At 42.2% G+C, this 12,388-nt stretch overlaps 1 protein-coding gene across 1 annotated transcript in view; it reads left to right on the plus strand.

The window, feature by feature from the left end:
- Positions 1 to 1,198: 1,198 nt before the first annotated feature.
- LOC146977393 (matrix metalloproteinase-17-like) overlaps positions 1,199 to 12,388 on the plus strand; it is a 65,242-nt gene continuing 54,052 nt past the window's right edge. Inside the window, exon 1 of the mRNA XM_085793627.1 lies at positions 1,199 to 1,703. Coding sequence (XP_085649753.1) covers positions 1,566 to 1,703 — 138 coding nt within the window. The 5' untranslated portion in view covers positions 1,199 to 1,565. The remainder of the gene's footprint in view (positions 1,704 to 12,388) is intronic.

Consider the following 12,388-nt stretch of genomic DNA (forward strand, 5'->3'; position numbering starts at 1 on the left):
ATGACAATCAACAAGGTCATTATTCCGTCTGTTTCTGTCGGGGGGGAAAGGAACGTCACGTGTGGTAAAACAGGCAAGATGATGAATCACCAGATCACACAAATACAATGCATGAGCGTCTGTGTGTCATATACTTGTCGCACGAGCAGTTGAGTCCGCTCTAGCGAGTTAACATGCCGCTGAAATAAAAACCAAGACATTCCACAGTCGCCATGCACACAACACACATCCAGTGTGTTCCTGGCCTTAGGCTATATGAACCAAATTTCACTGCAATCCCACAAGTGTCAGCGTCATGGTGGAGTTAAAGGAAAGGTCAGGTCATCGCCAATGTCAGAATAATAATGTGACTGACTAGTCTTAACACTTTATTGTGTTTATATTGGGTCAAATATTATTTATTTCTTTACTTGAAAGCCACAGAGTACATAGAATACACAACATACAGACAGATGGTTGTGGTTGGAGGGATCAATCAGGCATCACATCTCATTTTTGCCCCATGGCCCTTTAAGTCTGGTCTTAGGAAATGAGTGACTGACTCATGTCTTTGGACACTGTTGTGATGATGATGACGATGATGGTGGTGGTGATTAGCATTCAGGTCATGATCAGGTTAACCGCCAGATCGTATGCTCCAGGTCTACTGTACACTGAACAGAGGCAAACAAGTAGCCTGTAGCAAGTCATATAATGTTCCCTATTTTTCAGGAAAAGATTCATTCATCCTGATTAATTTCCTGTAATTCCGCTTTCTCTTTTTTTTAAGGCCACACGTTAAATTTAAAATCAAATGCAGGCTACTGATTCAAAGCTGGAGTCACTCCAAGGCAAGTCATATCCACTTAACTCTGACAAATTCCTCACATAACGACACCAGAGCAACAAGACATTGTACTTTATGGCTTTGGTCTTAACCCTTGAGACTCTCAAATTACGCACGGAGCGCGTCATCAATTCAAAAGTGTCCAAGTGGGCTGAAAAGCGCACTGGACCCCTCCTCCCCTCTCCCCCATTTTCTCGCTCTCTTTCACTCGCTCCCTCCTTTTCCCTAAATCCTTCGGGCCAAGTACTCATCCACTGAGTGAGTGTGTGTGTGTGTGTGTGTGTGTGTGTGTGTGTGTGTGTGTGTGTGTGTGCGTGCGCGCGCGTGTGCGTCAACGCGCGGTCTCTGCTGCCGCCGCCGCTGCTGCTGCTCGGGACAAAACCGCACGCAGCTGCTTTCATTTTCCAGTGCTGGAACAGGAGAGGAGCTCGCGCCGCTCGCTGCAGGGATATCACCTCTGATGGACTTGATCTAGGACAATAACACACACATTGTTTCTCCCCTATTTGTTACCACTTAGGCGATACTTACTAGTGGCGTTTTGTGGGGAAAACAAACTTATAGATCCCATCTTCTCCGCTACCGGTTTTAATGTGTTTTATGTGTTTGCGCTCAACAGTGAGGTAGACTTATTCGGGCAAATTTTTTTTACCGGAGCGTCGGCGTGTGATTTATCCCGTGGATGCAGCTGTCGGGGTCGGTGTCTGAGCCCTGCAGGAGCAGCCTGTCATAGGGCATCATGGTTTCTCTGGTTCTTCACAAGTGGATGAGGAATATTTCTCCGGAGATGCTGCTGCTGCTGGTGCCGATATTGTGGTTTTTACCAGTGACTGGAGCGGCTCCTTCCCTGACGACCGAGCAGCTGGACATGGGGGTGGTAAGTTTGCTGTCTCTTGTGCATGTGGAGGGGTTGTAAGTTTTGCTATCACTTTTGAACATGGTGGGTGGGAAGTTTTCCCACTTGATGTCACAAGTGGCTTCAGTGATGTGTCTTCTTCCCCGCACTGCTCCATGAGGAAGCTCAGTTTACCCTACTTTTGGATGTCAGAGGCAAACGCTGTCCTCTCCATACTTGACTTGAATTTTAACACCTCGCAGCAGCAGCAGCAGCAGCAGCAGCAGCAGTCCAGTGCACGGGTGAGCTCGCCTGGTTCCAGGCTGTAGGCTGGTGTGATGGGAAATAAAATAGGAGCCTGTTCTCCAAAGCACGGATCAGGGTCTCTGTAATGGCTTGCAATAAATAAATGTAAATGTATTTGCCTTGGCGGAATATCGACCTCCTCCACAGCATGCTGACATAGAATATATGCTGCACTGATGAATGGCAAACGAGGCTCACTTCCAGCGCAGTGACAAACCAAGCCATAAGACCTTATTGGCTATTTCAGTTTCTCTCTGTCATGCCTGTGAGGCTTCTCCAAGTTTAAACTAAAGTGGGTTGCCTAAAATGAGAGTTCTTGCAGCAGCAGATGCTCATAAACCAGTTTAACAGGTCATTTTAGATAATTAGAATAAATTATTCATTCCAGACTATTTAGGAGGAGTTAATTTTGATGTTCTTTGGGATATAATTTTGTTTTTAAAAAAAAAAGAAAAGAAAAAGAAAAAATATATAATATTTGGAACAGATAAATAAGTCATATAGTTATGCATCTGTGTGGATGGTTTGTGGTTGTTTAAAACAAACATAACTCACCCTTTACCCCTCCAATGATCATCATCATAGCAAACTGAAGCTATTCATCAATAGGTTAGACTGAGTGTAAGCTTCAGCTTTTGTATATTGAAAGTTTAATGAGCAGAGGACCTGCAGGTGAAATAGTGCATCTGCTAATTAGCAGCTCCAGAGACAACAGTCTAATTAATTGTTTGCATTCATGTTTCTGGTGTCAACATAAATTCCTCATTTGTCCTCAGTTTTCCTCCACAGCCATTCCTCATGTTACAACACTGCTCATGCAACTTCAGTGTGCTTACATCTTCCAGTGTTTTGTCATTTTGTTTCTTCTTTTTCTGTGTTTCTATATAATTTTTTTTAGAGAGACAACAACTCATCCCCTTGGTTTTAGATACACTTAGCTGCAGACATAAATTGTCCCTCTATTTACTGAGGACAGTCCCATGTCATTGTGTAGTTGCACATTTGAGTGCATGCACAGAGAGGAGCAGGCACAGAGTCATACAGATGTGGTAGTAGAACATGCACATGGAGGAGCTGGTGGACTGTGCAGCACGTCTTAAAAGATGAATTATTATATTTTAGGTCTAATACAGATCTGCAGCTTTAGATCCATATATATCACTGTCAAACAGTCGTTGCATTCTCTCATCATTATAATCGGTTGCTTTAATCTTGTTTTTACCCTGGAGATTCAACATGTTGAGTAGATGGATGCGTCTCATCTGGTGTTTCAGCCTGCCTTGATACTATATCATCCCTTATCAAGTTCTATGTGAGTGTGTGAGCAAACACTCGGCATCTTACACATCAGCAGCAGAAACAGAGCAACGTGGGCATCGCTGGGATTCAGTTTCTCACCGCATATCCAATCTCAAGTGTTAAATTCATTGCTCTTTTATCTCTGGTTTGGCTCACCAGCTCTTGAGAAAAGTATCTAGATTTAGTTAAAACTTTTATCTCATCAGCTATGTGTTTCACCGCAGCTCTCCACCATTTCATGCTGTTCAGCTGCTTTGTATGAGCTGCTGCGCTGGGAGCAGCTGCCCGCAGGTTTTTTTTTTTTTTTTTTTCATGAACCTACAAACCAAAACCAAAACAATGGGCTGAAAGCGGCTTAAAGCTGCAGAGAGCTGAATCCTTATTCTCAGTGAGACTGGCAGCACAAGCAAACATTATTATTGGAATTGATTTGATCCCATGATAATATCCAATTATTGCTTAATGCAGATTTAGATGTGGCAGATTTCTAATCCCTGCAAAAAAATAAAAAAAAAATGCTGGGAATTTCTCATCTTACTCTGAATATGTTTCACTTTTTCACCTCTTCTGAGCATGATTTTATCTTTGATGTCAACATATCGTTTGACTCACAAACAGTTCAGAAGGATCCACTTTGTTTTTAGAAGTAGGGCTGCATCTAATTATTAATTTAATCCATGACAAATTGCTTTCTCATATTATCACATGGTTGTTTTCGTGTTAAAGTGATTAATAATCTATCAAACAGAAGTAAAGGTGAAGTATTCAGGTGTCTTGTTCGCCCAGCCTTTGAAACCCTCATTTACAGTGATATAACACTGAGGAGCTTGACTCGTCAAGCATTTAGTTATTTTTGCTTGAAAAATGAGTAGAATTATGTATTGATCATTAAAATACTGTGGGTGATAATTAAGGATCATTAGCGGACTAATCATTTCAGCTCTAATTAGATGTTTCTCCCTCGCACTCAATAGTGGTAGAGTGTATAGTGTGAGTGTCCTTGCAGCGAATGGGATCACACACTGGAGTACAATAAACGGTTTCACTGAAAGCAGACAGATTTCTCCCAGCTTGGTTTGCGATGGTGGGTGGGGGGGTCTACAGTGGGATGTCAGAGGGACCTGGGCAGGCAGACAGACAAGAGGAGCTCCCTCCTCCCCCCTGCCACGGGCTGATCGACTTTTAAATGGGACTCCTCCTGAAATTGCTCTCAGCTGTTGGGAGCAGGTGGATAATTGGTTGTTGAGGGTTTGATGAGGTTCTCCCACCTCGGCCCAGTTGTGTTCATAGCCGCTATACATTTGGGACTTGATCCAGAAAAACAGCCATCTATACCCACAGAACCGTGTCCTGATCTCCAGCCCCGCTGCTCTGCAGTCCCATTACACTTCAGCAGCGCCGCCGTGCTGCCTCACTTGGCTCTTAGTGGAGCTTGAGCTCTGAACATATCTGTCTCTTTTGTAACTATACTGTACACTGTGACTGTAATTAACTCAACCACAAACTTAACCAGAGCTCTTAGGCATCCAGTTTTCAAGCTTTGTCATCTCGCCCACCAATTTGCAATTTAAGCATCAGAGGGAGCTGCTATGTAACAGCTACAGTACAGTGCGATCTGCACTATGTTTTCTGCTCACTGGATCATTTTACTCCTGATGGCAGTTTCCTGTGTTAACACAGAATGACTGAGCTTCCAAAGAGACTATTTGTCTTCCAGAGCAGTACTGTACTTGCTTCAGCAGCTGTTGTAAGATAGTGAGGTGACCAGATCGGCTGCTGATAAAAGTCCTTATATTACCATTTAATCTCGTGGAAAATGACCTTGAGGGGCGTCTTTAATCCTTCTTACTGAGGACAGTTAAATATCTGTCATGTTTTATGCGTTTTTAAGGAATAAAATCAAATGGGTGAGTGGCGTCTGTCTGATGAGACAACCACACCCTGCCAGTCTCATATTTGCCTTATAATTTCTTCAATGAGAATACCATCTGGTCTCGTACGAACTGAATAAAAGAGAGGGAAAAAAAGGCTGGTAGAGACTACCCTCCTCCAGCTTCTTCCATTTCTCTCCCTCCTCAGCAGACCTCATAATACTGAGTTCTCATGCAAGTAGCCTGCCCACCTCCTCCTCCACCACTACCCCTCATTAGCTCTCTCTTGCCTCTCATGAGTGCACATTTCTACCAATATCTTATTCTGTCCCCTCAGCTTTCTTCAATTTTCCTCTTCCAGCCCCAAATAGGAGGCTTTCTTCTACTAGTGCATTATGGCTCTTCTGATTGCACCCAGAGGCTCAGGGGTAGAGGGGACTCAAACAGAAAAGTGGATGCAGGGAAAGTTGAGGCGGTATACGGTGGAGGGATTGTTGTACTGAAATAAGTAATCAGGCAGCACATATGGAACGAAGGGGAAGACGATACTTGGAGGAACAGTTTGATGCCTGCTGATTCAGGGGGAGATTTCACTTTTGGATGTGTAGATATTTTTACTTAATTGTCCTCAGCAGCTGCAGAAACCACACAAGCCAACTCATATTTCTGCTCATTGCTCTGTCACATTGGACTATTTGGGTACATTCAGTACCGCTGCCCCACTTCCATTAAGTGGTGTGACCTTTCTGTCTGTAGCTCCGTATCATGGGGCTTTTATCAAGGATGAGGGCACTTTTCTTTCAAGCAGGAGATGACTACGCAGTAGGATAGAATATATCACCGTGTAATGATTGACAGAGAGCACAGGAGACTGCTCAAGTGCATGATACATAGCACGTTCTCGGCTTCTCAGGAAGAAGGAGATACTGTGGAAACCGACCGGCCTCTTCTGTCTGCGCCTATCGAATCTGTCATCACAGTTTTGTGAGGGTGTAAAAGTTCTCCAGGGACGGGTTTGTGAGTGGATTGTTGGAGTTTATAATATCCTCACAGGCTAAACTCAACAAGGATCCTAACGGCCATGACACTTTATTGGGAGCCTGCATGTGTAGCCTGGTGGTGTGGGACTAATGTGTCACAGCTGCGGCACTTTTCAGTATGTGTGACAACATGAGGTAAATTTGGATGAGCACGTGACTTTAAGTTGATATTATGGGAAAGCTTTGTATTTGAGACGTGGACTGAGATCTGCGTCTGTTTCTGGTTCCCTCTTTGATCAAAGTGGTTGGCGTGAGTGAGTCTGGCTGAACTGCTGCTGTAGAGTTCATTCATGCATGTGCATTTCTGAGTAAAATGTGTGCAAACTAATTCATTCATCATTTGCTCCGTGACTTAATGTTGTGGTAAAATGACTGAGCTGTGCTACTGTCTCTCAAGAACTCATAATTATCAGTTTAGTTGAACTTAAAGGACAGCAGAGGAGTTCTACGCTGTCTGGTTGTGTTTGATTTTACAGTAGTGATGGATTTAATATCATGGGCAGGCGAGTGCCGTTTTCCACAACAAAGCTGCATGCTATGGTCTTTTTCCATTGGCTTCAACTGACTTCATTACTTGTGCAGGCCCACCCCGGGCCTCCCCATATAGAAAACCTCAAATCAACTCCATGTGGACAGTTCTATTTTAACCCGAGGAGCGCTGCCCCTCCTCGTTGTCTTCGACCAGATCAAGGTTTTAGTTGCCATTGCTATTCAAAGGACCGACTGAATCTTGTAATTACAGTGGTTTCTGGTGTTGTGCTGGCTCGCATGCCGAGACCTAAAATAATCTATAGCCCTGCCAACTGAACTGCCAATAGACGGCTTTAATAGCACGATCAAGAAAACCCGAAAGCAACAACAAAGCTACTCTGAAATTGCTTGCAGAAATTGGCAGAATTATAATAAATGTGGCTTGTGTGTGTGTGTGCGTCTGTCTGTGTGTTTGCATGTGAGAGCGCGAGTCAGTTTCATCTTGTTTGTGTGTCACTATGAATTGTGTGTTTCTGCAATTGCATGTGAATGTGTGTCACTGCCACACTGGTGATCTCATAGTTTGTTTCTCATTAGCATTTGTCAATTCTTAACAAGTCACAGCGGAGCGAATGATGAAAAAAGAAAGAAATGGGGGTGGGGATGGGGGCGGGGGGGTGTGTAGATGATTGCTTATCATCTTTGGAGTCAACTTCAAGACAGTTTTGTGTTCATGATCCCATTTCTCTGAAGGTCCAAGTGAAATGAAGAGAATTAGACAGGAGGGGGAGAAAGACCAAGAGAGATGGAGTGGGTGGCAGAGATAAGCTACTCCATCCAACTATCACTGGCAATTAGGCCACTTTTTTTTAGTCCAGTCTTGATACTCAACTTCTTATCAAATGAATATAATGAGCCAGTAAGTCTGCAGAATTTCAAGTGGAACTCATGATTGTAGTTTATATGACTGTGAGAACGGCAATCTAGACTAAAAGCTTAATCTCGCTCCTGGGTTAAAGTTAAGAACAGGGCCCATGCTCTTTTAGGTTGTAGTTTAAAAATAGAGTCAAACATGCATGTGCGTGTGTTTCTGCATGTGCATCCATACTGTGCACATGCCAGTTGCCCACATTCCTGCAGCTAACACTGGAGAGACATTGTCTGTAAGGATGACTATAACAGCACATGGCAGCTCTGGCTTTCATGCAAACTTCATACAAGGACAGTCCATAAATACATGTTGGTGTCTGTAGCATGTATTCCTGAATGTAACTCTGAGAGGAAGTTACAAAGATAGAAACCATCTCTGATACCCTCATAAAATACGTTCCGCTGTCTGAGCCCCGGGCAAGGTGCACAATAACACAATGACGCAAGATCGCTTTATGACGTACATCGCTCCCGGTTTCTACGGAAGTGGATTTGAGTGACATTTTCCATTTCCTTAAAGGTCACAGAGATTAAAAACAATCTACATGTGATATTGATTAACTCTGTGTTTGACAGAGAAACAGTTATAATGCCATTACAAATGACCTTTGTGAATTCTTAAAGATGATGCAGAGAGAAAGGGGAAAACAAGTTGCACAAGATGCGACTCACAAACACAGTTTCAATCCCTCTCAGATAATGAACACTGACACATTTGTTCACATTACAAAAGGCTGAGAAAACTTGAGAAGGTTGTCTTCAGATCCATGCGGCTTTATAAATCTAAACACGCACAGACTGTGTGCAAACAAATAAAGATTGACTTTGTGATAAGTTAAGAGCCTAACCCTTCACGTGTGTGTTTGATTTGCGACCGTGTATTTGTGTGCAACTTTACAGCCTCCTGCTCTATCCTCTCTATCAGGAGACACTGGGCGAGCTTTATTCACTTTATTCGCTCCTTGTGTCTGTGGGCCTTGGCTGGGTGCCATGCCACACTACCGCCCACAGAGAGGGAAACTTCAAAGAAGGTTTGGGGGCTTTTTCCCTCCGTGGAGCCACTGAAATTTATGCTTGTTAAATTAAGCCCCAGTTTCAGGGGGTTGTTCTAATTGGCTCCATCAGTTTGTTTATCTTTAATCTCTCGCTGACATGTCTTCAGTCCTCTTTTCACATTCAGTCCCAAAAAAGTGACATAACATATAAAAGGTTTGATAGCGGACATGCTTTTTTCCCCTCTTTTAATGGAGTGATTTTTGAAAGTGGGAAGAAAACGATGCTTGTTCACATGCAGAATACATGTGGTTGTCAAGTGTGTGTGTGTGCGTGTGTGTGGGCCTTTCTTTTACTCATGCACTTGGTTTTAGCTTTGCTCCTGTGGCTTTGAGTCATTAGCCCGGACGTATCCCCTGTCTCCTGCAATGATGAGCAGGTTAACTTGGTAACCTTTAATTTAAGGCTGCCGTGAATCTAATTTCCCGAAATGTTCGTTGTAGAAATGTAAGACCTATACACAGGGATGCCACTGATGCATCTCGTTGGCCTCTCACAGATGGAGGTGAGTTCTTTACTGCATGTCTCTCCTTTCCCCTGTCAAATGAAGACATGAGGGAAAAAAAAGGAAAAGCCCAGAGATGGAGAGGAGTTACTACCGTGAAACAAAATCTTCTGATGAACCAGTGATTAGCAGGCTCTGCAAAGTGGATAGCGTGGCCCTCACAAACCTGCTCTTGATTAATGAGACCCCCGCTAGGCCCGGGCGATAATTCGATAATAATATATTGATCGATGTACGCGTGATGCAATAGAAAAAAAAAACGGGTTCGATAGAAGAACACCGCTGCTACCCCTCTGTCTTTATTTCTGAATCCCTCCATTTATTTTAACACATTAGAGACCAAGCTCATCTTTCAGTAGGCTAACTCATCTTCATCTTCACCACGTGCTGTTCTCCTCACTGCACTGTCGGACCTAAGTCTCTGTCTCTGTTGCGCACACTGTAGCACTTTTTTTTTTCGAACCCGGCTATTTATTGAATATCGGCCATTATTTGAGGAAATACGGTATTTATTTATTTGTTTTATTTATTTTCAATCCAGAAATTATTTAAATATTTATATTTCTGTTGTCAGGTCACTTTAGTTTATTCTGGTCACTTTCTTTTACTTCTTTTTTCTTTTCTTTTTTTTTTAGAACTTTCAGTAAAAGGTGGTTGAATAGTTAAATTTGAATTCAGTGTTTGTGTGTTCTTTATTAAAAGTAGGTCATTAAGCAATAGCATAAAACGGCCAGGGCCACACTTAAAAAAAAGATAATTAACAATAATTATCGATATGATTCTTTTTTTTAATCGATATGCTTTTTTTCTATATCACCGAGCTCTAACCCTCGCTTATTGTGGCGTATGAAAACATATCCAGCTACCTCTCCTACTGTTCCTCTTCTTCATCTCCACAGTGTCTTACTTTCTGCACGACAATATTCTCTGGGCATGAACTGTTTCTCTTCTCGCATCCCCCTGCTGTTTCTTTTTCTCTCCACTCCCTTTCCACTTTGTATTCTCTTGTCTTTTATTTCTCTCTCCATCTCTCCCTTAACACCTCCTCTGTCTCTCCAGCTCCCTTCCTCGCTGCCTACAGGAACAGACAGGAGTCTCGGCTTTCCGTACAACCAGCTGTTCCTAAAACAGGGATTAAATGATTCACTTACAGTCACATTTTAATCCTCGTTGTCACGCTCTCACGCATACAAACATGCAAATTAGGGCAGATTCGACTCCCGAGTGTCTAGGAAATGACATTCACACCTCGACCTGAATAGAAACGGGGCATCAGGAGAAGAACATCCATCTGAATGCTCTGTATCCTTTCATCAAGTCAGGCTTGTGTCCCATTATATGCACATTGTATCTGCAGCAGAGCAAAATACTTCCTGAGGCGAAGTGATTGAGTGTTTCAGCAGGGTGGCGTGTGTGCCATCTGCTTGTAAAATAGTGGGCTGGAATCTAACTGATGACTTTTATTGTATGCCATGCTTTTCTCCATCATCTGTCTTTCCTGTTCACTGCATACAAACTGAGAAAAACTGTTAAATTATAACCCATTCTAACTGAAAATAAATTCCCCTTTACAAAATAAAAATGAAAATTGATGAAACAAAACCAAATCTAGAGGTTTATTACTAGTTTGGACGGGGACCAGTTTTAGCAAACCATGTGGCAAGTCCCACCTAAAAGAGAACAGACCATTTTACTCCACAGGAAGCTTAAGGAGTTTATTCCTTCCACTCTGTTGATTATTTTTTCTTTGGTGTCCACTGAAATGGATATAAGAGCTTATACACACTCTATTCTTTCTGACGCCTACTTGTTGGGCATTGTTACGTATCAGTTGAGCAGATGCAACCGTGAAGAATTTCATTGTGGATCCCCTGGAAATGTTATGCAATATATTCACAAGTAACGCTAAATATATCAACTGGGCCAGATAATTAGGTGTATAAGCTGCGGTGTGGATGTTGGTCCAATCAGTAACATAAGCCTCATTGTTTTAGGTTCTTATGGTTTTAACTGACAAATACCCAGAAAAGAATAAAGTATTTCAAAATGCATTCAGCAGCAATTTATTAACATTGATCACAGCTGATTGCAGGAATTAAATAATAAGAATGATAAAGAAGAAAACGCCTCTGGTAAAAGAAAGCGAAGGGGGAAAAAAATAAAGTGAAGGGAACAATTTTGAACTACATCCACTCAACATATTCCTAATGATCTTTTCTTAATGAATTCTTGTGATCATCAATCACTCGCAGATATTTCAAAAGACTGGTTGGATGTGTCGTTTGAAATTTGATGTCGATGTGGCCGATGTTTGGACTTTTTTTTTTTTTTGCCAGACCCAGCGGGAACTGTTTCCATAAAAATGTGAAGTTCCTTCCATGGAAATGTGGACTGATTTATTAATAAAGTTCTTCATACAAACTAGATTCAGCAGGATCAGCAGCTTTGCATCGTTTATGATGGGAGCACCAGTCTTATTCTAGTGCTGCTGTAAAACACAGTGCTTCTTCTGTTTTTTTTCCTGCACTTGGCAGCTTCATGGTGCTTTTACCCCCACTATTGTTCATGTTCATTAGTTGCAAATGAACAGCGATCATTTAGTGCGTTCATGCACAACACTGGCCAAAAGTGTAGTTGGTAATGTTGGTTTAATCGTATGTTCAGCCTGTAGAACTCACTTTTAACAAAATCCAGTATCGAAGCAATGGCCTGCTAACATTTTGTAACTTCTATCAGTTAGAATGCAATTTAAAACACTGCACTGTGTTTCTCTTGAGTCTGTCTTTCTTCGTATTCACTGTTTGTCTGGCCGGTCCATGTTAATTTAACTGAAAATGGATCACTGGTGTGAGTTCAGACTTTTCCCTCTGTTTTTCTATTTATTTGGAGTCAGTTGGTTTGACCTGTGTAAGGTGAGGTTTCAGCCATAGTCACCAAAAAAGAAAACACACATACATCACTGGTCAGTGATCTTCTTCTCACCACTGACTCAGATTCAATTTCAGTGCTCGCGCCTGTTGACCTGAGTGCACCTCTTGATACATGAAGGTCTTTTCCACATGATACATAGTAGCTTCTGTGGGTTACTGATTTTCAAGTGTATGTCATAAAGTTTCAGTTCTTGACTCTTGACGGCTCTCTTAACTCTCTTAAAGAAATCTCAGATTTTGTTTATGTAATTAACGCAAATGACCGAATTGAAATTGATACTTATCTTATTTCAAACACTGGCTGTTTTTAGATCCCATTTAT

Source organism: Trachurus japonicus, chromosome 12 (genome assembly GCF_045865225.1).
Source record: "Trachurus japonicus isolate A0001 chromosome 12, Traja_1.0".
Classification (NCBI taxonomy): domain Eukaryota; kingdom Metazoa; phylum Chordata; class Actinopteri; order Carangiformes; family Carangidae; genus Trachurus; species Trachurus japonicus.